The sequence below is a fragment of the Amblyomma mixtum genome, chromosome 6 (genome assembly GCF_055824585.1).
Source record: "Amblyomma mixtum isolate Tamu chromosome 6, ASM5582458v1, whole genome shotgun sequence".
Taxonomy (NCBI): Eukaryota; Metazoa; Arthropoda; class Arachnida; order Ixodida; family Ixodidae; genus Amblyomma; species Amblyomma mixtum.
Genome location: NC_143017.1, coordinates 92,684,547 through 92,708,338, shown reverse-complemented (window position 1 = coordinate 92,708,338; position 23,792 = coordinate 92,684,547). Strand labels below are relative to the sequence as shown.

General features: G+C 47.6%; 1 protein-coding gene across 1 annotated transcript; it reads right to left on the bottom strand.

Annotated features, from left to right (window-relative positions):
* Window positions 1-5,395: 5,395 nt before the first annotated feature.
* LOC149339689 (uncharacterized) lies at window positions 5,396-22,808 on the bottom strand. Its single transcript, XM_089548374.1, has 3 exons — window positions 22,609-22,808; window positions 10,931-11,121; window positions 5,396-8,927 (listed from the first exon to the last, which is right to left on the bottom strand). The coding sequence occupies exons 2-3, from the start codon at window positions 11,117-11,119 to the stop codon at window positions 8,403-8,405; spliced, it is 714 nt and encodes a 237-aa protein (XP_089404500.1). The 5' UTR covers window positions 11,120-11,121; window positions 22,609-22,808; the 3' UTR covers window positions 5,396-8,402.
* Between the last annotated feature and the right edge of the window lie 984 nt (window positions 22,809-23,792).

The following is a 23,792-nucleotide window of genomic DNA, read 5'->3' as shown; positions in this document are numbered from 1 at the left end:
ACTGCACACTTATTCCCTACCGTCCTGGCATCCTGCTCATCAAATAGAAAAAGGCCAGCTGAATAGGAACAAAGTAAAAATTAAGGGAAATGAAACCTTAAAAATGTCGCATTTTGCACTACCCTGTGGGACAAAATGAGACTGTGCACGGGACAAAATGTGACGCCTTTCCAGAAGAACGAATCACTCGTTCTTGCAATGAATACATACAAAGTTGCCTCCACAAAGATCTAGACACTTTTTGCGAGCCTTTTTGAATGACGGACACTGCATTCAGACCGATCCTGTGCCCTGATTGGTTCCATGGGCCACTACAGTCTACGCACTTCTACCGCCGGGCTCTACGTGTAGCGTGGCTCGTGATGTTTCTGAATTTCCTACCTCCATCGCAACTTTCTTTTTCTGTTTTCGTGTAAAAGTGTTTGCTTCTCGTTCAGCCGTGTTGAGTGGACGTGCGATTTGATAAGATTCATAGCGCATGAACACGAGGTTTTGATGTGGCCGTAGGCCAGATGGAACCTAGCTCCTCCCATTGGCATAATGTGTTATCACATAGTTGATGATGCCCACCAGACAGAGTACGAGGCTGAAGTTCTCAAGATTTTCTATGGAGCTCTGCCTTTCGTACTCTCTCATTTTATTTATTGTTCGGTGGTGGGTGCATTTGATAGCACCAAAATGTTTGATGGCATCGGCGGTACTTGCGTCTCTACAGAGATTTGTTCACATGTTGTACGCACTAGTCGTCATTCATTGTTTTCCTTTTTACCTTCAGATCGTTTAAGACAGTGGGAAAACACGGGTAGAACTTTAGAGCAAGCAATAAAACCATTTTATTCTCTTTAATCGCTCGAGAACATCCCAACGTCGCGTTTTGCCCCACATATAGCCTGCTACTACAATAATTCGCTCCTAATCACCCCAGCCGCAAAAGTTCTGAAACTTTGCACAAGGTAAGACCAGTAGCCAATTCTAATAATAAATGCTTGCGTTAATGTAGGACGTCCGGTTGATTTGGCCGCAGAGTTTTAAAAAATGTGGAGTGCAGAATTTCGTGTTCTTTCGACGGCTTTCTTGTTCACCAATGGTCATTCGAAATTTCGTTCTCTGCTTAAAAATGGCAAATTAGGCAACCTTAGAATTATTTGTAGTAGACGTTTGGTGTGTCATACCTTCTTAATTTTAAATTACTATGGTTTCTCGTTTAAAAGTTCAGGGGCTCTAAATTACAAGCATCGATGTATAGAGACCCTTTCAATGTATTGAGACCCTTAATAAGTCTTTTACAAACGGGCACATGGTCTTAATTCCGAAGAGTACTGGTGAAGAAAAATGGCGCTCTGTGGAAGACCGTACGCCCATCACGTTGACAAATGTGGGTTACAAAATACTATATTTCGCTGTGGGTTCGCTATATTTCAATAAGCCACCTACAATAATTCGCAAAATCGGTTCTCATTGGCCCTCACCACACGTGCGGTTTGAGAGGCAGCTCCATTCAAAGTAATATACACACTGCACATACAATTCTATAATCTTGCTCCTGCTGCCATGATCAGGGTGTGCAGCTCAGCTACAGCAACTGTTGGCCCTGCTTAATTGTTAATGGTCATTTGTCAAACCCCGTGTCAACCCGCTCTTCAGTGAAGCAAGGCTGTCCGACGTCTCCGCTGCTTTTTGCCTTTGCCTGAAGCCGCTTTGAGTATTCCGCATAGCGATAATATCCATGGATTCCTTGTTATCGGTAATGAAGTCAAGGTTCTTGCATACACTGACGATCTTGATTTTTTCTTTATTAACAAGCACAGCACTGACGAAGCTGTATCTACGATAGATCAGTTTGGCACGTGTATGGCGTTCAGATTATGTTTGGTTTGGTTTGTGGGGTTTAACGTCCCAAAGCAACTCAGGCTATAAGAGACGCCGTAGTGGAGGGCTCCGGAAATTTCGACCACCTGGGGTTTTTTAACTTGCAGTGACATCGCACAGCACACGGGCCTCTAAATTTCGTCTCCATCGAAATTCGACCGCCGCGGCCGGGTTCGAACCCACGTCTTTCGGGTCAGCAGCCGAGCACCATAGCCACTGAGTCACCGCGGCGGCTGCGTTCAGATTAATCTTTACAAAAGTTCTGGTCTGTGGTTTGGTTAATGGGGCTCAGCTCGCCCGTTATGCTGGAATAAAATGGCGGTGTTTGGCCCTGTAAATATCGGCGTTCCATTTCACACATTCCAATACACACTACTGGAGGGAGCGAGCGAGTTCCGGCCGTTAAGTGTTGCGCTCAGGCCTTAGTCCCGCATCGACTTTCTAATTTTAGTCGACTCCAGGCCTGTAACATCTTTCTGGGAACAAACATTTATTGTGTACTTCAGGTCCTCCTTTGCACTAGGCATCATATCGAGCGTTTTCATCAAATATTTGTGACGTTTATTTGGTCATCCGATTCATTGGCGATGCGGCGTGAGAACGTTTTCAGGCCTCTTTGCGCAGGAGGGTCGGGCTTAGTTTTCGCTTGCCTCAGTAAACATGGCACAGACGCACGTGCGAGACAATTGTCCGTTTATTCTTTCTTTTTTTTTGCGGTGGTTTCATGCGATTATTAGAGCATTCTTGCAGATTAGGTTCATGACACTGCTTCCCAGCTTAGTGGTTTCTTGAAATGTAACCCACCACTCCTCTTTACTATAGGGTTTATGCAAGAACTTGATTCTCCGGTGCGGTTTTTGGCAGGCCGATTTTCTATTGAGTATGCTTACATTCTCTTTCGCGCAAGTATCTGCACAGGGGTTGATAAAGATGCTTCTTGCACCTCCACTGTATTGTTCCTAGTACTTTGGTCTCGAGGGTTATGATGTGCAAACGCTAGTGCGCAAATGCCGTTTTGTCCTTGCACCAAAACATTTTTCTATAATTGCACACCGATGTTCTACCTGCTAACACAAGGCACTATAGAAAAAAAGTACGAAGGTCACTTAAGACTACTTGCGTGCTTTGAATTTTAAATCATTGTTTTTATTTTCGTTTATTTTTGTTATTTTTGTCTTCCGTTTTAATTGCATACTTAGTAGCGTTGCTTCTTGGCGAACAAAGGTAAACATATGGTAGAGAGAGGGTGCGGTAGATGGTCCTTGGCGATCACAAAATGAACAAGGGAGGGGAAAACCTCAGGTTGCTAGAGCCAACGTTTCGACAAGGGGACTTGTCTTCGTCTGGGCAAAGCGTTCATCATCGGCAGGGATTAAATAGGGCTTTCGCTCCGAGGAGGAAGGCCCCGGGGGTGGGGAAGGAAAGTGGTGTGGGAGGGGATGCGTGTCAGGAAGGGGAGGGAGGTGAATCATGATTCCTTAGGCTGCAATAGTGGAACAACTTATATCCGGGGGGTGTATAATGAACAAAAGGCTTTGAAGGGGCTGCGACGGGGGAAGGGGATGAGGCGCTTATATATATATATAATATATATATATATATATATATATATATATATATATATATATATATATATATATATATATATATATATATATAATTTTAACAAATAATTTCAACTCGATAGTGTGAAAGGCCCCATTACGCAGAAAATCCAGGGTCGGCTTGCGAGCAATATATATATATATATATATATATATTGCTCGCAAGCCGACACTGGATTTTCTGCGTAATGGGGCCTTTCACACTATCGCGTTAAAATTATTTGTCGACTAACGCGGATAATTGGAATCATCTCTTGTCCTCGGTGCCAACACTTTGAAGGCCTTCTGAGTTTTCTACTCTGTGCTCTGTTCTTGTACGGCACATACGCCGCTCTCTTGAGACCTCCCCACGTTCGCATGCATGCTGTCACTGAATGAGTTCTCGGTAAGCGGCCAACATGTACAGTCTTTGACAAAACATACAGCCCAAGGGGTTTGCTTTCAAGTCGTATAGCGGGGCTCTTAAGAACATTTGACAGTCCTCAGCTTGGGAGCGTTGAGGACTTGAGTTCCTCCCGCCTTCGTGTGATTAGGGTCCCTGAGTGTGCAAGAGGAGCCGCGCTGCAGGGCTCAGAAGTAGACCCCTTAGGCTGTATACTTCTGACAAAGACTGTACCTGTTTATTGCATGTGTTCAGGAGTCAAACCACCATTATATAGCATACAGTACCAGGGATGTGACATATCAACTGTAGATATGCGAGCATGTTTTTACATATACAAGCGTGGGTCAGAAAAAGCGCTCTCCATGCGTTGCGCTGAGAAGGCCGAACTAATGGCGGGGATGGTGTACGCGAATGCAGCGGCACGTCACGGGTGTTTCAGAGCTTCAAATGAGTGGAGAGCTGGGCGGGTTGGTACATATTTGAAAGAATAAAACCAGCGGAAAGGATGTTGACACAGTAGCGACACACAGGGCGACACTGAACAACTCGCCCAGCTCTCCACTTCACTAAATGATCAGAAGCACCGTTTTTGGGCCATTTGGCGTTGATGCATACTAGAAGAATTTCGCAGCACGAACAAGACGGCGGCTAAGATATTGAACAAGCACGACAGGTTGAGCGCTCGTCCTGTCGTCCTGGAATGCTTGTTCACTGTCTTAGTCCCCGTCTTGTTCGTGCAGCGAAATTCTTCGATTTTGTGCTGAATCATGTATCTGGATCCATGGGCAACCTTCTTCGTACGCAATCCTCCAGCGGTGGTGGTAGAAAACGTTCATTTGCTCTATTTTACAATATTTTTTTTTGCGGCTTCAGATGGACTCTTCCATCTTATCATCAGGGTCGGTTCCCCTAGTCCAGGGCTCCGCTGAGGGTAGCTGCCCTGCGTGCACGCGGTGAAGCTGCCACTTGCGTAAGTGCCATCGCCTTCATTACGGGCAAACCTCGTGAAATGATGTACGCTTTGAAAAATGACTCCCTTCCTCAAGAAGTTACCGCCTTGTTTGGAATAATGGCATAGGGGTGCGCTAGCTGCGGAGCAGACAACACAAAGAATACACCAAGAGGGAGTCACAGAAAGGCGCTTCTCTGTGACTGTCTCTGTTGGTGCAGTCTTCGTGTTCTCTGTTCCGACCTCTGTGTTATTATGAACGAACATCTAGCCGCCTTTAAAGCACTGCTGCTTTGGTTGGATTGTTGGATGCCTAAATCAGCTACTGGAAAGGCGCTTGCGAAATTTGGAAGTCGGAATATTGGCGACAGCTTCGAGTTTTACAATACTGGTTGTTATTTTGCTGCGCCCGCAGAGACAGTGGGCACGCAAGCTTCAAACTCCTATAGGAACACCGCCAATTAGCTGCCCAAGTCACTGAATGGTGGCGGAACCAAGTAAACCCTCAGCTACCAAGACCAGCGTCGTCCTGTATGACTATACTGTGTTTGCGTTTTTTCCGCTAGTTTTATCCTTCCAAGTTGCAGATTGGTTGGTTGGTAAACATTTATTAAAACAGTCAAGGGGCCGAAGGCCCAGATCTAGGGGTCGGCCAAGACTCCTTGGAAACTGGCAGCCTCTAGAGCGAGACCGATGAGCGCTCGTTGGTCGTCCACGGTAGAGCTGCGTAGACGAGCCTCCCAGGTATGTTGTGCGGGTGTTGGCATGTGTTGTCGTGGACAAGTCCCCGCCTCTTGGAAGGCAATTATTTCTGAGCGATCTCTGTATTGCAGAAGCTCTAGGAGGAGAACTCGTTTACGGTGAAGCCCCGACAGTTCCACTGCCAGAGGGTGAGACGGGTGGAAGTGTTATTGCAAGCCATGTTGGTTGAAGCGTTGTTCTAAGAGCTGTATGCGCGTTTCGACCTGCGTGAAGCGGGCACCCTTGAGCTTCTTTTGTACGTGTCAACCTATCGATGGCCTCTGTGAGACCCTGAAGCTGCGAGAGGACTTGAGTAGAGAACTGCTGAAAAGTGTTATTGAAAGTGTCTTCAATGTTAGCCATGCGTCTGTCGAGGCACCTGTCTAATGAAGGCGAGATTGCGCAAGTTTTTCGTTTGGGTGGAGGAGGCTCTTGCTTTGAATCATCCTCCTCCTCCTCGGGGGCAGCGGAAGGAAGTAGTGGAGTGGGTTGGGTAGCTGATACGTTGGTAGTTGTCTGTGCGGCCTGTAATGCTGATTTAAGATTTGAAATTTCTAGTGCTTGCTGTTGTATGAGAGCTTTAAGTTTAGCTATTTCACGTGAGGGAAGTGGTGGTTGTTGTGATGGTGGTTGAGAGGCTCGCTCTACCCAGCCTACCTTGCTCGCCGTCTTCTTCTTGTTCAGGGTGTCACTTCCGGTGATGGTCGCGGGATGGTCGGGATCTGGACCTGGCGGCTGACTCCTCGCGCCTAGTCCGGCTCCTGGCGTGTCCTCGATGCTGGGGATGGCGGGAGGGCAGCCGAGGGAAGGAGCGAGATCTGCTCTTGGGATCTGCCCCAGGACTGTTTCTTCTCCTGGTGCAGGCCGAAGCGGCTCTTGCATTGCGTCTCTGTCTTAGCTTCCTCCTCGGACTTGCGAATATCCTCCCAGCGGCGTTTGTTCACAATGTATGGTGTACGGTAACTTTCTTTGCAAGTCCTGTCTCCCGTGGGGTGTGCGTCCCCGCAGAGGCGGCACCAGGGCTCACAGGCGTTGCCTGCAGCGGGTTTCAGCGTCCCGCACGTTCTGCAGCATTGATTTGGTGAGTTCACGCACACATCGGCCCGATGTCCGAGCTCACCTCACGCGTGGCAAACTTCGTAGTGTTTCTTGTAAAGATAGCACCGAAAGGGTACGCCATAGTAGTAGATCCATCTTGGGAGGGGTTCGTCTTGGAAAGTGAGTAGAATAGACGCTGTTTTGCACATTCTGCGAAGTTGGAATAAGTTCCAGAGGTTGACGCCCAGTTGAGGGGAGCCTTCATAAGAAGGTCCCGAAGCGGTACAACGGGTGCAGGCAGGAAAAGGGTCCCATTAGGTGTGAGGCTGAGCAGGAGGAAGCGCGACAATCAAGAAGTGTCTATCATTTTTATCACTTTGGTCTTTAAATCGGCCGTTGCTTTAATTCTCTTTTTCTTGGAATGCAAAGAAGACGCAGCAAAGTTCAGGCGGTGCTTCTTGATGCGTTTCATATGGTGTATGACTTTTTGTGAAAAATTATGATTGGCTTGGAAAGTTTCGCAGCGTTTGTTATCAATTTATTTCGTAACGGAAAAAGTTGGAGCGATTATGAGTTCAAGTTTTCTTTTCTATTCGGAAGTGTACTCTGCTGCTGTTTCAAACATTTGTTTCTTTTCACTATTTCTTTCGATCTATTCTTTTGTAGGAGTGCATCCCTTTTACATGGAGCTGTTACTCTAGTTTGCTGGCCGGGAGTCTTTAGGGGTGTATCAGATCACATGACCACTCGCGGATCGCGTGACTCATACAGCACATCTTACTGGCTTTCCGAATCATGAAGTCATCGCTTACATAACTCATATACAGCACTTCTGATTGGTTCCAGAAAAATGACGTCATCAACCACTTGGCCGCCGCGACGGCACTGGTTGGTATCACAAAAATTTAGAATAAATAAAAATTTAAAGATAAAATATGTGCAATGTATAAATAAAACTATTTGATGCTTCAATTATCACTAAATGTAGGTAATGATTCAATCGCTGAAACCACTCCCAGCAGCAGCGCTGTAATAACGCGCCTCAGAGTATCACAATTGTCTTTTTTTTTCGTTTTTTTTTCTGGGGGGCAATCTGCAAACTGCAAAGCATGAGCGTGTTTCGCGGTTTCCAGTCATTTGATTGATTCACTGGTTCAGTGAGTGAGTGAGTGAGTGAGTGAGTGAGTGAGTGAGTGAGTGAGTGAGTGAGTGAGTGAGTGAGTGAGTGAGTGAGTGAGTGAGTGAGTGAGTGAGTGAGTGAGTGAGTGAGTGAGTGAGTGAGTGAGTGAGTGAGTGAGTGAGTGAGTGAGTGAGTGAGTGAGTGAGTGAGTGAGTGAGTGAGTGAGTGAGTGAGTGAGTGAGTGAGTGAGTGAGTGAGTGAGTGAGTGAGTGAGTGAGTGAGTGGCATAGCAAGCTGGAAAACTATAACCACCAATACTGCCACTCTTGAAGTCGACGACAGTTCTTCCAGAGATTATCACAGCATAGTTCAGTAGTTTAAGGCGCTATTTTTCTCCGAGACGATCGCTCCGGCAATATCCTCCGAGTTTCTTCGCTCGCTGGCTGATCTCTGTCGCGTCCGAGGTTCGTCAAGGCTCTTCTCGGTGCCATTTGATTGAGTTCGACGTGAACAAGTGGCAGTGCTTTTCTCGCTCTTTCTTTCCTGGAGTTCACATGCTATTGAATCGACGCGCGAAGCATCTGACCTTGAAGTGAGCAGCCTCGCAACAGATCCTGGTACGCGTTGAACTCGGCCACATTGCCCAAACCCCGGCAGCATCCTCAATGGTGTCTTCGAGTAACTTCAACATTCGGTTTACCTTGGGCAGCAAAAGTGTGTCGCTTTGGACCTCTTTTCACGTGCTCGAAGGAAGCGTAGCAGCGTCAGAGACGCAACGATTAAAGAGACACCAATACATGCGCCGAGAAGGAAATGAAGAGTATGTGCTTGTCTGTCTTTATTCATAGCGCCCTTTATGGTCTTCTCCGCTTCCGTCGGAACATCGGAAAGGTCGACGTCGGCAAGGGTTGACTGCTTGTCATCGGCAGCCATAACTGGCGTTGACAACAGTTTACCTAACGAAATTTCCGTAGTCTCAACAGCTGACGTTCCGACTGCAGTCGTTTGGACATTTGCCACGGTCGGAATACTGTTCACGGTCTTTCGTTGGTTGTTAGCGCTCCCGAAGACGACGATTCCCTTGGTAGTAACCACTTTTACTGTCGGCGATGGGGGCGCTGGTTGCAGAGAGACGCAGTTGGCCCTGAACGGGTAGTCGCACACCTTTAGTGCGTCGTTAAAGTGCAAGTCAGCAGGGCATACGAACAGCAGTGGCGTGCCCTGCATTAAACGAAAGAACGAAGCATAAGAACAGCACGGCCCACACTTTGACACACTTCTACATAGCGAAAAGTTAGTACACTTACGGCGTTTGCATCGGGAGCTGTACAAATATAAAGGCACTTTCAGCAGTAGTCTATCGGAACTGTAACCAAAAAAAATGTGACCAATTAATGCATCCGGGCTATGAGCTTGTGTCGACACCTTGCATTATGCGATGTTTAAGGAGTTCACGATTTCCTATGGTACCTTGTAAGAACCGTTGTATGCATGTGTTTATTTTATTATTTTGTAATGGCTCTTAGATGAGCCACAGGCATTTTCAAGCTATTTTCTTTAGCTTTTGGCCTGTGGCTCATCCTAAAGACTGTATGCACATTTGTAAAATAAAACTTTCCGTTGGCCAGATGCGCCAATAAAAGCGCCAGTGCTTGACTGGTAGGGCGTGCAACACGGTTTTAGCCTTTCCTTGGAGGCTTTAATATGTGGGTTCTGCATACTAGAGACACACTATACAACCATGACAACTAGCTCTCTAGACGAATAGCTCCCGAGTTCTGCGATCCTTCTTCAGTAACGTCGGAGCATGATAAAAGATATAAGACTGCGATATCAGTGAATCATGAAAGATGCACTCAGGCCTTTTAAATGTTACTTAACGCAATGGATTGGTGCAATCGCGTGGCATTTTTTTCTCAGTCCCGCAATGCTGTAATCCTTGGGGTGTAGCCCTAAATCCCGTATATTGCCATCATTCGGTTCGATGAATTCTTTCAACTTATATAGATTAATTGACTGAGTGATGGCTTAGACCCGAGAGTGCTGGATCTAAACACACAGAATTATCACTGGGTCCTTTAGTTCCATAATGGGGCCTTTAGCGATTATTTCCTTAATTTATTGTTTTTTGTCTTGCCTATTCGTTAGCCCTACCTTTGACATCGAACCCACCAAGTGAACAGCACCGCTTGCTAGATATCAACTATCAACAGAAGGAAGGCAACGGGAAAAAGAGCTGTAAAATACAGCCTTTGACACGGAGTCAATGCACATCGTATTTTCTAGTTCATGAACCTCCCTTTACATAAAGTCGAACGTGCAAGCAGGCCGCTGGAAGACGAAAAAACGACCAAAATTGTTGGAAGCGATGTGTTTGCATCTATTTTAAGTACAACGAACTAAATCGATTGGAAGCTTGAGATATAGCGCTGACCAGTCGACCCAGCAGTTCACAGCTTTCTAACGAACACCAACCCTGCCGAGGGCCTATATTAAAGTAGAATTCAAGAACGAAGCTGTATATGCCATTCAAAAGAGGCCCTCCAGCCAACGGCGTCGACCGATTGTTATGTCGTCATGGTTAATGCTCTTGCACCTGCTAGCGTGACGTCACCGGTGGCCAGCAGGTGGAATGGTGTTAACCACGTATTAACCGGATTAGCTGTGGCGCCATGGCAATCAGCCGACGCCACTGACTGGAGGGCCTCCTTTAAGGGGCATATGCTGCTTCGTTCATGAGTTGTTCCCGACTATATTCATATATATATATATATTATAGGGCGGAACGACCTCGGGCTGCCATCACTAAAGAGAATATGCACGATTACATGTAACCAGCTGCCTCACGTCGCAGAGATAATTTATTTTCACTCAATAGTATACTGTTGGCCTGTTTTTCAGGATGAACTTTGCGATAAGTCTACTGAGGAGGTGATAGCTGTTTCGGTCTCACATAGTAGACGAGAAGTTTTAATTATAAAACTCTATAAGCCCCTTAACACACACCAAACATTCACTGTCTTTCATTTGTCCGATTCGTCGCCTTTTTAGAAGTGAGAGCCCACCACTGCCCATCTCAGAATTGTTACTGCTTACATCAGTAAACATGCCGTGCACCCACTTTCATCCACTTGCCACTTCTGCGGAAGTCTTTCGTCGCAACCTTCACCCCCATGTGGCACTCTAGAGTGGAACCGTGTACCTCCCTAGGCTTGTGTGCGTACCTGGCTGCATATGTAGAAGGTGGAGCAGTTGAGCGGGTTGGCGAGGAGCGTGGCGTTGTCGTTCCAGTCGTCGACAGGAGGGCAGCCAACGATCTCCAGAGCGCCACACGCAGACACCAGGGGCAGGCTACCGAGGACGACCACTGCCGACAGCAGCAAGACACTCCCCTTCACCGCTATCGTGAGCATGGCTGCACAGAAAATTCCGCGGACGATTGTTGGTTCTAGCAGACGAAAGCTTATAGACCTACGAAGGAAAGCGCTTCAACAAGGCAGGGTAAAATGTTATCGTCAGCCATATCAGGATCACTGCAAGACAAATCCCCCTCTCTCTTCCTGGAGCTCGATGAGCCCTGTCTCTCGCCAGCCGCTGCCAGAAGATTTTCTAATCCAGTCTTTTTATCTCAATGTTACGTTTCTTCTGTCAGGTATCCGCTGTGTTACCTGGAGGGATTGTATGTTTTCATCAGGAGGGATTGTATGTGTATCATTTTTCATCTCAAGACGATTTGCACCCCTTCGTTTCGGCTACGATACCTTCAATCGCGTTTGCTCCCTAACTACACTACACTACTTTTAAACTGCCTCCGTCATTTGTCATATAAGTGCCGCCTGTGTGGTTCACACAGAGGAGTAGGGCAAAACGCGATGCAAATCCGCAAACCATAGCTTTATTTTATTTTTCATGCACATATATCAACAAACAAATGAGTCGAATTATTTTCTTGGCGTTATGTTGAGTAAATATGAAAAGGCCAGCTAAACCGGAACGCAGAAAAATTTTATGAACTTTATAACTGCCAATGCGGCTTTTTGCCCACCTCGCAGGGTGGGAGAAGGGTGGGTTGGATTCTCAATACGGGGACACGAGGGTTTGAATGTGATTGAACGTAGAACCGAACAGAGCCGAACCATTGTCAAAGTACGCTGTACAAGTAACTGTTCTTGACAACCGAAAAGAGTACGTCACTCAGGCTCCAAAGAAATTTTGTGCAGTTCCTGCCTCTAATATTCTCCGATTTTCTTTACTCTTTTGCGGTGGTCGTCTTTGCGAACACTTAGTACGCTTGATAACATCGTTGCCGCCTGATGCTCTCCAAAGCTTTCTTCATGTCCTCTTTGCACCAGTCGCAATGTTTTCGTTTTTGTACTTTGGCACTATCCCAGAGAGCGATGAAAAATGGTAAAGATTTGGAGCAAGCAACGAAGCCATTGTTTTTACTTTAGACCCTGCAGAACACCTCGATGCCGCGTTTTGCCCCATGTTTCGCCTGTTTGTAAAATAATTTTGTCTTAAAACGCAAAGCGAAGCATGTTTAAAGTTTGCATAAGGCAAGACCAACAAGCAACTGTGATAACTGGATTCTTGATAGGTTGAGCTGCACAGTAGCGAAACTTGCGGCCTGCAGAAATTCACACCTTTCTGACCACTTTACAGTTCGGCAAGGCTCACGTTGCATTTTTTTTTCTCGAAAAACTAATCTTGTCAGCCTTAAGCTAAGTGGGAGCAGACCCGTGACAGGTCACGTAACTTAACTGTCTAATTAATTTGACTGCACGCTTAAAAGTTAGGAGAGGCGAAGTACCGAAGTGTTTCCTTTTGCTTCATGTCGCGTTCTGCCCCATGTACTCTCCCTCACTCATTCTAAACTTTTGCGTTAGTCCCCACCCCACAGGTGAGCGCGTTAATCGGATTTCTTTCCGTTAATCACGGTGTAGAAGAGCCCTATGTGAAAGTACTGGAAGATATCTGTAACGATTGCACAGCTGCCATAGTCCTCCATAAAGTCAGCAATGAAATTCCAACGAGGAAGAGTGTCAGGCAGGGAGACATGATATCGCCAATGCTATTCACCGCCTGTTTACAGGAGGTGTTGGATTGGTCTGGATTGGGAACAGTTGGGGATAAGAGTTAATGGAGAATACCTAAGTAATTTGCGATTCGCGGATCACATTGCCTTGCTAAGCCACTCAGGAGATGAGCTGTAAAGCATGATCAGTGAGGTAGACAGGCAGAGCAGAATGGTAGGTCTTAAAGTTAACATGCAAAAGATCAAAGTAATGTTCAGCTGTCTCGCACGGGAACAGCAGTTCATAATTGGTAGCGAGGTGCTGGAAGTGGTAAGAGAATGCGTCTGCTTAGGACTGCCTGCAGATCACGAGAGTGAAATAAGCAGAAGAATAAGAATGTGGGTGAACGCTTTTGGCAGGTTCTCTCATATCAAGAATGGCAGTTTACCCATGTCCCTCCAGAGGAAAATATTCCACAGCTGTGTCTTACCGGTTGTCACCTATGGGGCAGAAACGTGGAGGCTAATGAAAAGCGTCCAACTCATGTTTAGGACAACGCAGCGAGCTATTGAAAGAAAAATGATGGAAAGAAAAATATGATCCAATATACTGTAGCGCAGCAAAAGACGAGGACACAAGAGACGAGAGACGAACAACACGAGCGCTCTCGTCTCTTGTGTCCTCGTCTTTTGCTGCGCTACAGTATATTGGAACTATGTACCAACAAGCCCAAAAAGCCACGCTACTGAAAAATATGAGAAGAAAAATGAAAAAAAAAAACGTGCTTTCTTCGTAAAATATTAAAACCGGGCATACGGGCTCGTTATATTCTGCACTGAACTGTATAACGGGGTCGACTACGTGAATGCATATTTTTTATCAGTCCTTCTCAAAAGGAATGTATTCCTTCGATGAACTGGAGTCTACAGTTGCCGTTATTATATGAGCAGTTGCCTTGGTAAATCTCTTAAAAGCAACCGGCAGTATACCATTGGGCCGACATTTTCTCCCGTCTTTTACGCCAGTCTTTTTGGGTTTGTATTCCATTAGTATTCGTTCGTTTCCTCTATACAGTAGAGGCCATGATGCATTGAAGGTAGCAAGGATACCAAGCTCAGTATCCCCGCCGTCATTTCGAGGATGTGCCTTCATTGGAACTCCTGCCACTCGCACTTTGAGACTTCCTTGTAAAGTTACCTACTTCTCTGGTTGACGGTGGAGTTTTATTCTTCATGACCACCATTTTTATATTTAGCGCTGCAGGTTTCTTCGGCTGACGTGAAGATCAGTATTGAATCTTTCTACTCTCCTAACTGTCCTATATAAATCAGCGAATGTCACCGCGATATTTACCTCTGCAGTGTACATCTGCTTTCTGTCAACAACTAGCCTTATCTACGCTACTTTAATTTTTCCAGTTTGCTGAAGTGCTTGTTTGTTTTGTGTGTTGCGCCTACACGTGCAACTGTCGCTTACGTAGCGTTAATTAACTTCAACATTTCCTTTAGTTATGTCTTATCTGTGGGGCTTGATGTTCATGCACTGGCGTTTCTTAACAACGTCCTTTGTTTACTGGAAGAGCTTGCCAGTGTTACGTATTGCTACCCTATACCTCCTGCTTGAAACGCGCTCTCTGTGAGTGTACTTAGGCAAATCTTGTTATGATATATATATGTTTTGCTCGTCTTTTTTTGGTTAAGATAGATGTCTCTTCTTGAGCCAGTACTGGAACTACCGGATGTCTTCCTAATGTGGCTTCGGTTATCTGCTTCTTCCTTGAAGGTTTCCCCGTTCCTCTCTCGAACTTTTGCTACATGTAAACCTCAGGATGCTGGGTTCACTATACCTTACTTTCTCTAACACTTCACACGACACGATGCCGAATAGGAGTATATTATGAACTCTTTTTTGCTTTCTGATTTTCATTCCGTCGCTCCTGTACCCATTTCTTTTTCTCGCATTCGCAGGAAGAGATATTCTTGATTATTAGAATATATGACTGAAAATTTACATATAGCTCTGCCCTTTTGTTCAAATATCTATGTCATATTTTCATATTGCCTGTTCACCTGCATACTTCGTCCCCACAGTTTCGCAGTGAAGTCGTTTATATAAATTCTACGTAACTTAAGTAACCTTTATCATAGGCTTGGTCGCAAGCCGAGTCAAGTCCTCAGAGCGACAAAATGTTGTCCGGTTACCCCTCACTCCAGCAGCGTTTATCTTATCCCCGCGCATTTCCTAATCTCTTCACTAATCCTGGCTCAATCTCAGCTTCCGCTGAGTACATATCCTTCTTCGTTGCGTCCATCCTGTTGTTCAAATATAACAATGATTATCTCCTGGGCGCCTTACATGCGTCCACGTCCACCGCTCCCTTCATATCAGCGAGAATGTTTTTGCTGTGAGTCTGTCCTTTAACCTCTCCTGCTCCCTTTCTCTTACTTACGTCACGCTTATCATTTCTTATTCTCTTCGGTACTTTCAGCCCCTTTTCGTGGTTTTCGTTAGCATCCAGTTTTCGGCACAATAAGCTAGCGCTGACAGTGTGCATTGGTTAAGTGTACTGTACTTTTCTTACAAGCGTAAGCACTGGCCAGATGATCCCCTTCTCCAGGCGAGGCAAATCGGTCTTCGACCCTACCTTGTGTATATAAAAACACCTTGGGCCACGGCGTTTTTGTCAAAACTGCCCTTAGGGCATTAGAATTTATAACCATGGGTTTTCTTTCCGGGATTATCGGTAATTTGCTGTTGATGACTTGGGCGTGTCTGCCGAGTAGGCAGCACGCTATACTTATTCGACCGCTGATCTTCAAGAGCGACAGCGTTACAGCGGACGTGCGGAGGAAGAGGCTTGCGCTTTGCCACACTAGATCATGATTGGTCGACAGGGCTGTGACGTCACGCGTTTAGCTGTGGAATGAAAATTATTGAAACTCGCGTTAAATTGTGACTATTGTTAAAGATGAGGTAGCATGGTCGGGCGCCGGAGAGGGAATGAAGGAGGTCGGAGACGAGGATGCGGGAAAAGACAAGGAGAGAAAACTTTATACAGCAAAATTTACATTATTTACAAGTGAGCTCGGTAACGAGACGCTCACTGCTTGAACGCTGCATGAGGGCAGCACATGAGGGGACCATCAGATGAAAAAGCCTTTAGCAGTTCTGGTTTTCGGAGTTTGTCTGAGACATCCAGACCCAACTCTTTCGCAAGCTCCAGTAACTTCGGTTTGCGCAGCGTCTTCAAATCCATGGCTGCTCCGAGTGCTGCTTTCTCTACTGCCCGCTATTGTCTTGCCGCACAAACCCGGCAGCAACGACAACCCCAATTACCAGCTCTGTTTCTGACCCTAACAAAGCCTGGCAAAACTCAGCAGAAGAAAGTACCGCACTCACCAAACATCGCAGCCAAGAATCCAGCGCAGTCGTTCCGCTGCAGGCAACTAGTCAACACACAGGGCTCGTTGCACTGCCCCCGACTCGCCGTTCAGCTGCTCAGCGTCCCTTTGACCAGATCTCTCCGCTGGCGTCCGTTGTTTCTCATCCCACCGCTGCCAACCAGTTTGTTAAGTATGACGTAGCATGGTCGGGCGCCGGAGAGGGAATGAAGGAGGTCGGGGACAGTGCAACGAGCCCTGTGTGTTGACTGGTTGCCTGCAGCGGAACGACTGCGCTGGATTTTTGGCTGCGATGTTTGGTGAGTGCGGGACTTTCTTCTGCTGAGTTTTGCCAGGCTTTGTTAGGGTCAGAAACAGAGCTGGTAATTGGGGTTGTCGTTGCTGCCGGGTTTGTGCGGCAAGCCAATAGCGGGCAGTACAGAAAGCAGCACTCGGAGCAGCCATGGATTTGAAGACGCTGCGCAAACCGAAGTTACTGGAGCTTGCGAAATAGTTGGGTCTGGATGTCTCAGACAAACTCCGAAAACCAGAACTGCTAAAGGCTTTTTCATCTGATGGTCTCCTCATGTGCTGTCCTCATGCAGCGTTCCAGCAGTGAGCGTCTCGTTACCAAGCTCACTTGTAAATAATGTAAATTTTGCCTTACAAAGTTTTCTCTCCTTGTCTTTTCCCGCATCCTCGTCTCCGACCTCCTTCATTCCCTCTCCGGCGCCCGACCATGCTACCTCATCTTTAACACTATGAGGTCGTGGCATGACTCAAATGTTATTATGACATAAAAATGTGAAGTAAATTAATTACGCTTAAAATAAAATTAGATAATTAGGTGGGAATCGAAACTATGACCCATATGAGTTGCGAATAAGGCACACTACCTCTAGAAACTCCACCTCTAGGCATGTTCGTTCGACTTGATTAAATGGAGAACTAGTGTCTCTTGTTGTGTATCATGTGGTCTAGTATGCCTGCTTGTGTATGCTAATGAATGTGTGTAGTTAGAAAGAGGTACTAATTAAGAAAGAGTAGCAAGTAATCATTAACGCTTTCGCATCGTGTCATTAACGAGAAGCTTAAGTGTCTTCTTTCAGAATCTGGATCAGCCGGGACTACTTGGCTTAAATGTTTATACCAGCTATTTCTGGTTCCAGCACGTCACCTTCAAACACCATTATATTTGCTTCTTTGCCGTACTTTTAAACATTACCTTAGCTTCTTCACTTTAATTTTGTTTCATTAATTCTCTGTAACCTTTAATCCGAGTTACTGCGCAGAAAGATGAGATACAGATATGATACCCCTGTGATTCTATTTTACTTGAGTTCCTAATTGTTCCAAATCTAGATCTTGATTACTTAAAGGTGCGCAATGAACAAGAGAGAGATTGTGTCTCGATTCCTGTAAATTACGTAATTAATTATTTTATGAAAAGTAATATAACTTTTCACCTTAATTTTTTTTTTTGTGTGTGAAATGCTTTCAACTCCCATTCTCGGCAATTTAAGGCGAAAGCCGACAGAAAACCATAGCGAACCTGGAGCCACGCGCATGAGGGCGAACACGAAGATAGATAAAGCTGAAGTTATTCTATATATTTTGAAACTTTAATGCGTCCGTCGTACCGACGAAAAGAAGACCTCCGGAAGGGATGGACAGACGGACGAACGGATGTACGGAACGGCGTGGCAATTTTCACTTCGCCATTAATTCCAGGCCCGCTAAATTACTTCGGTTTAAATGCTAATTTTCTTCTTTCTCTTTCCTTTCTCCACCAATCCTCCTGTTACCGCTTACTTGCTTCTGCTTCCTGTAAGTTGAGCATGCCCTGGCTATTCCTAAACTCCATTGCATCTCGGATCTCTGAGGTGACCGCGTGCACTTATCGATGGAAGGCCTTACATTGGATTAGAGTATTGGTGCATGCCTGTGAAGAAACCGAAGTAGTGCATGCACTAGTAGAGGAAGAAGTTGGTTGCCTCTCGCTCACCCTGGCCAATCCCCATCATCATCACCACGCGCTCGGACCACTGAGGGACCGCCGCAGTTTTTCGTCTCTGCTCCGATGTTCTATGCGTTGCAAGCTACAGTTTGGTGGAGCAGTGCTGGGTACGCTTCCCGACCTGTGCACTCCGTACAGCGTCACTACGGACCTCACACCGGTTCACCAGCGTCCCAGCCGCCGTCTTCGCGGAGAGTCGCCTGAATTTGGGCCCCTTCCCCCGCCAACAAGGACGACGCAGCCTCGACCGCCGAGTCCAACTGACAAGGCCACTGACATCAGGCCCCTGGCGCCGATCCTTTGCCACCCACCGCGAACACCGCCATCTTTTCACGGTGGCGTGTTCGAAGACGCTGAGGATTGGCTGGAGGCCTTCGAGCGGGCCGCCCGCTACCACGACTGGTGCGACGAGCGCAAGCTGAATAACGTCTACATTGCTCTAGAAGAGTCTGCCCGGACATGGTTGAAAACCACGAGGCTACCCTTCCCACCTAGGAGACGTTCTGCCGGAGTCTCCTGGCTACGTTCCCCAACGCTGACCGCCGGGCGAAGGCTGAAGCTGCGCTGCACTCCCGAAATCAGCGCACGAACGAAAGTGTGCGCATGTATACCGAAGACATGGCCCATCTTTTCAAGCACGCCGACCCTAACATGACAGAAGAGAAGAAGCTTCGCCATCTCATGCGTGGGGTTAAGCAGGAGCTGTTTGCGGGCCTCGTGCGTAGCCCACCCCGCCCGGTGGCGGAATTTCTTACCGAGGTGACCACGATGAAGACGACGCTCCAACAACGGGCCCGCCAATACAACCTCGGACGCCGTTTCGTCAGTTACGCGCCCGGAAACTTTGTATGGGTTTGGATACCTCTTCGTTGCCGCGGGCTTTCTGAAAAGTTGCTGCGCAGATACTTCGGCCCTTACGAAGCCGTGCGCCGCCTCAGTGATGTGACTTATGCAGTTGCTCCCGCCCCAACAGCATGTTCATCGCGCCGGTCGCACCGAACTGAAGTCGTGCACATTGTTCGCATGAAGCCTTACCACGACCGGCTATCTGACTGAACTGTGTCCTACATTTTCGCTGTCTTTTCTCTCCTAGCCGCATCGTGTCGATGCTGCAGAAGAGGGGGGCAGTGATACATGCCTTACAGGAAGCAGAAGTAGTGCATGCACTAGTAGAAGAAGTTGGTTGCCTCTCGCTTGCGCGCTCGGACCACTGAGGGACTGCCGCAGTTTTTCGTCTCTTCTCCGGTGTTCTACTTCGCGTTGCACGCTACAATATGTTCTATCATCTCTCTGTCTTGCATGCAGCTGCAGTAAATGTCATCAATGAAGTCAAATTCCGGCCTGTACTACTTCGTCTTCAAACACATGGCCTCGCAAAAAAGCGCATCTCCTCGAATTATCGAAAAAAGGCTATTACTTTTACTTTCACTTGTAATTTTAGTTGTTCTGTAAAGTTCTAACGTCGGCTTGTCCAGCATTTCCTTTTGCCAGCGAGTATTTTCTGAGATTCCATCTTTCTCCTTCAAGGTTATCTTAGCATATTAGCCTTCACTTTGACATTTGTGTTTACTATAGCGAGCCCTCCAGTTCCCCTCCATGTAGTATAGTATATATAATTTCTATATAGTATCTCCATATAGTATCTATACGGCAGCGGTAGAGGTACCTGAAAATTATCGCCACACATCACTTCTCCATTTCCCTAAAGGGTTCTCCATACTATATGGCTCATCGGCAACGAAACCCTGCGACGTTGACCAGCAGCAGTGGTCCGAAAAAGCCCCAGTGACGTCACCATCGTCTCGCATGTCTTCAGCAGGAGACCATTAGAGAGTGACGTCTACAGCAAAGAAAAATAAAATTTCGTCCGAGGGTGCGGGGTGAACCAAAAGGACCTTCAGATTGCGAGGCGAGCACCCAACCCATAGGCCACAAAACCGCGCTGGTTTTTGGCTAATAAAGGTGAACTTACTGCATGCGTTTCCTTACCACTGTACGCTAGCCAGTAGGTGTGTCATTAGAAAGGAAGGAATCTTTAATGAACCCTGCAACAGGGCTCGCTATGATACAGTGCTCTCACATTCAAAACACGTAAGGGCCCTTCGTAATTTTGCATCCCTCGCTTCGAGCGTCGACCTCCCCTTATCACACTGTCAGAGGAGATGGAGCCAGCGCGCGCTACACGTCGTGGTCGACTGCACGACCGAAACATTAGAGAGATTTAGCATAGCACGATCCGCGATCCGTTACTGTGATCCGCTTCCACAGAGACCCAGCCGCGCCCACAGGGTCATCTGCGTGCCTCGATAAACCGGTTCGTGGTAGCCGATCGCACTATGCTAAATGTCTTCTGCAGGGGCGTCCACGTGGCGGTTGACGCAGTAGTCGATGGAAAGGCGGCGTCCGGCAGAGGCGAAGGTCCCAGCTTTGTTGTTGCTGACCTCTTCTAACATGGCGCATACTCAGGAGGGGTGATTTGTGTTCTCTATAGCGCGTGCTGACGCCTGCTCTTGGGCACGTGGACGGCTCTGGTCACGTGGGTCGCTACGCCCCAATTACGGCGAAGGAAGCCGAGCGAGGAGTTTGATTAAGAAAACTGCCTCATCATGAAGCCACTTTTCAAGACTCCAATACGACTGCCGTCATGAGCCTATGTCTATGAGCCGCCCTGAAATTCGCCACACGTTTCCTGCGGGGAACTTAATCGTTACATATTGTTACGCCGCGCTGCGGCGCTGCCGCACTGCAGTGCAGTGGAAAGAAGAAGATGAACACGGTGTGCGCGAGACTGCGGAGGAGCCCGCCTGACGCTGACCGTCCAGTGACGTCCCCGATCCCCACTTGTAAATAAACCCATTACCGTCCTCGCAACTTCGTGACACTTGGTGGAAGTGGGGTTTTAGCGTCCTGGACCCTATCTCCGTTCGCAGCAGCCGACGCTTGGCCGAGCTACCACCCGCATTCCCCATTATGGCTTGCTTGGACCGCTTCCCAAGCCTACCACGGGCCAACGCTGGATTATTGTTTGCGTCGACTACTTGACTCGCTACGTGGAGACAGCTGCTCTTGCGTCCGCCAAAGCTGCATACGTCTCGTCCTTTTTGCTACACTCGGTGGTCCTTCGCCACGGAGCTCCTCATGTCATAATCAGCGACCGTGGGCGCCAGTTCATTGCCGATGTTGTGCAAGAACTCCTACGGCTCTGCAATTGTGACTATCGTCATTCGACGCCCTATCATCCGCAAACGAATGGCCAACCGCACCCTCACGAACATGTTGTCCATGTATGTAGAGGCTGACCATAAGAACTGGGACACCGTGCTACCGTTTGTAACATACGCTTACAACACTGCATGGAACACACGACGCCACTGGATACTCCCCGTTCTTTCTGCTGTACGCGCGCATACCGCGCACTTTTCTGGACACGATTCTTTCCTTTTCTGAACACCGTGATCCGTCCATTTCGCAGACTCCTTGCCGTGCGGCGGAAGCGCGACGACTAGCTCGCAAGTTCGCACCAAGAGCCGTTACGACAGTGAACACATTGCGGGGACGTATGAGCCCGGTGACTACGTTTGGCTCTGGACGCCACTGCGTCGACGGGGCCTCTACCAGAAATTCCTCGCAAAGTACTGCGGCCCTTTTGTTGCGCTGGATCGCCTCAGTTACGTTAATTACACAATCGCCAAAGTCACTCCAGGCAATCGCCGCTCTCGCAAGGTCCAGGTGGTTCACGTAGCCCGTCTTAAACGCTGCAATCACAACGCTGACTAACTCGCTCGAGGACGAGCTTCGACTGCCCCGGGTGAAGTGTTACGCCGCGCTGCGGCGCTGCCGCACTGCAGTGCAGTGGAAAGAGGAAGATGAACACGGTGTGCGCGAGACTGTGGTGGAGCCCGCCTGACGCTGACCGTCCAGTGACGTCCACGATCCCCACTTGTAAATAAACCCGTTCCCGTCCTCGCAACTTCGTGACAATATAGTTTCGACAGATACTTTCTCGATGACGAAGAAGACTGTCAATATTTATTTTATCGGGCTCATTCTAGTGGCTATATCTTCTTTCGGCGTTCCCAATCTTCCTTATATTGCACTTACGCTTGTCGTGAAAACTCCAACTACCCATTAAGCCTGAGAGGTCGCCTGGTTACGTGTACGTGACTGACGCGAGACAGGAATAGTCAGGAGTCATTTAACAGAATTTTTGTCCTGTTTTTATTCTTAGGGATCAAAACAGTCATTTACAGTAGCACCATCACCTCTCGATATCTTCTTGGCGACGTTATCGTTGAAGGATAAACCATGCGGTTGTTCCTCACGCTGGGGAAAAACATTTCCTCTCCTCAATGCCACCCTCCGGTTTCCGCGATATTGCACACCACCGTAAACCACGAAGCAGAAGCACGCCCACGCATCGCAGAACACAGCGCATACCGCGCTTGCCAAGCCTTCTGTCCTACGAAGATTGATTTGACGACCGTACTTACCTGGCGCAGTATCCTGTTACGGAGTGCTTGGGCCCTTTAGGCAAAAGGAGGACTACATGGGAGCAGGTGTGGTTTTGCAACAGAGTGCGATGCTATTTGTTCAGCTGCTAGACGAGGCCAGTAGTCATAAAGCGGGCCCTCAAGTCATGCATGCCGGTGCGATAAAATGATTCGCGTGAAGGCGCGGCCTGCCCGGAGCGCGCAATCTCGAGCAATATAGCTCCTCTTTCTAAGGATATGCGTCGCCAGTCGTGTTGTTTTTGCTAATCTCGCTACTATCGTAAGAGAAGGACGGCATCTTGCGGGGCCATTCGTAAGCGCTTCAGTGCATATCCCGAGAGGGCGCTCATAGCACTCGTAAAAAATGCAGCCCACGTCCACGAGCATTGTGGCAAATACCGTATTGCTCGACGCATCACGTCATGGATGCAGCTAATAAATAGAACTGTGGCTGCGGCGTTCTGCTTGCCAGCACGGCATATTTCTAGCGGATTCAGTTGGCCATGACTGCCGCAGCTGCATTTCTGCATTAGCAAAGTGCGGGAATGCCCATGTTGTTACGATATCAAAGTGCTCGTTAAAGATTCCCAGGTTATCAAAATTCATCTCAATCCCTCCACTTTGTGGCGCCTGTCGCATACCACATAGCCCCGAGCCAAACGAACTCGCACATGTACTGCCTAATTAGCAAGGCGCATATCCATCTTTCTGGCCGACCTCTTTGCCCTTATGTCCATTAAACTTATATATCTCTCTCGCCGACGCATTTGGCTTTTGAGCGTGTTGCCTGCAGTAATACCCAAGGCGACTCTTTCCACGTCCACAGCAACTTTACACCTCGAAATCGGATCGATACATGCTGGCCGTAAATCCAGGCCGTAAATTGGCTGTGCCACTGCCCTGATGGCTATAAACCACGCCGACGAAGATCGACTGCTGCAGAATGTTCGTGGTACCTCGCTCAGCAAGCCGGCCTGACCGTAAAACAGCAGCGCAACCTGCAGCCCATTAATCCCTTCACCTCAAAGTAAACGATTTTTTCTTTTGTTTTTAGGCCTAAGTGCTAGCCCTGTGTCAAGTGGGAATTATCGATTTATTCGTTTACGGAGTCGCTTGTAGGTGGTGCGGTTCAAATTGATTGACTTGTATTTTATAGAATGTTCTGGTCAGCTATCTGGGCTGAA

Excerpts from the sequence above, each read along its gene's own strand:
- LOC149339689 (XM_089548374.1), bottom strand. The coding sequence starts at position 11,119 with ATGCTCACGATAGCGGTGAAGGGGAGTGTCTTGCTGCTGTCGGCAGTG. Across the intron at positions 8,928-10,930 it reads CCTTCTACATATGCAGCCAG|GGCACGCCACTGCTGTTCGT; the intron begins GTACGCACACAA and ends CGTTTAATGCAG.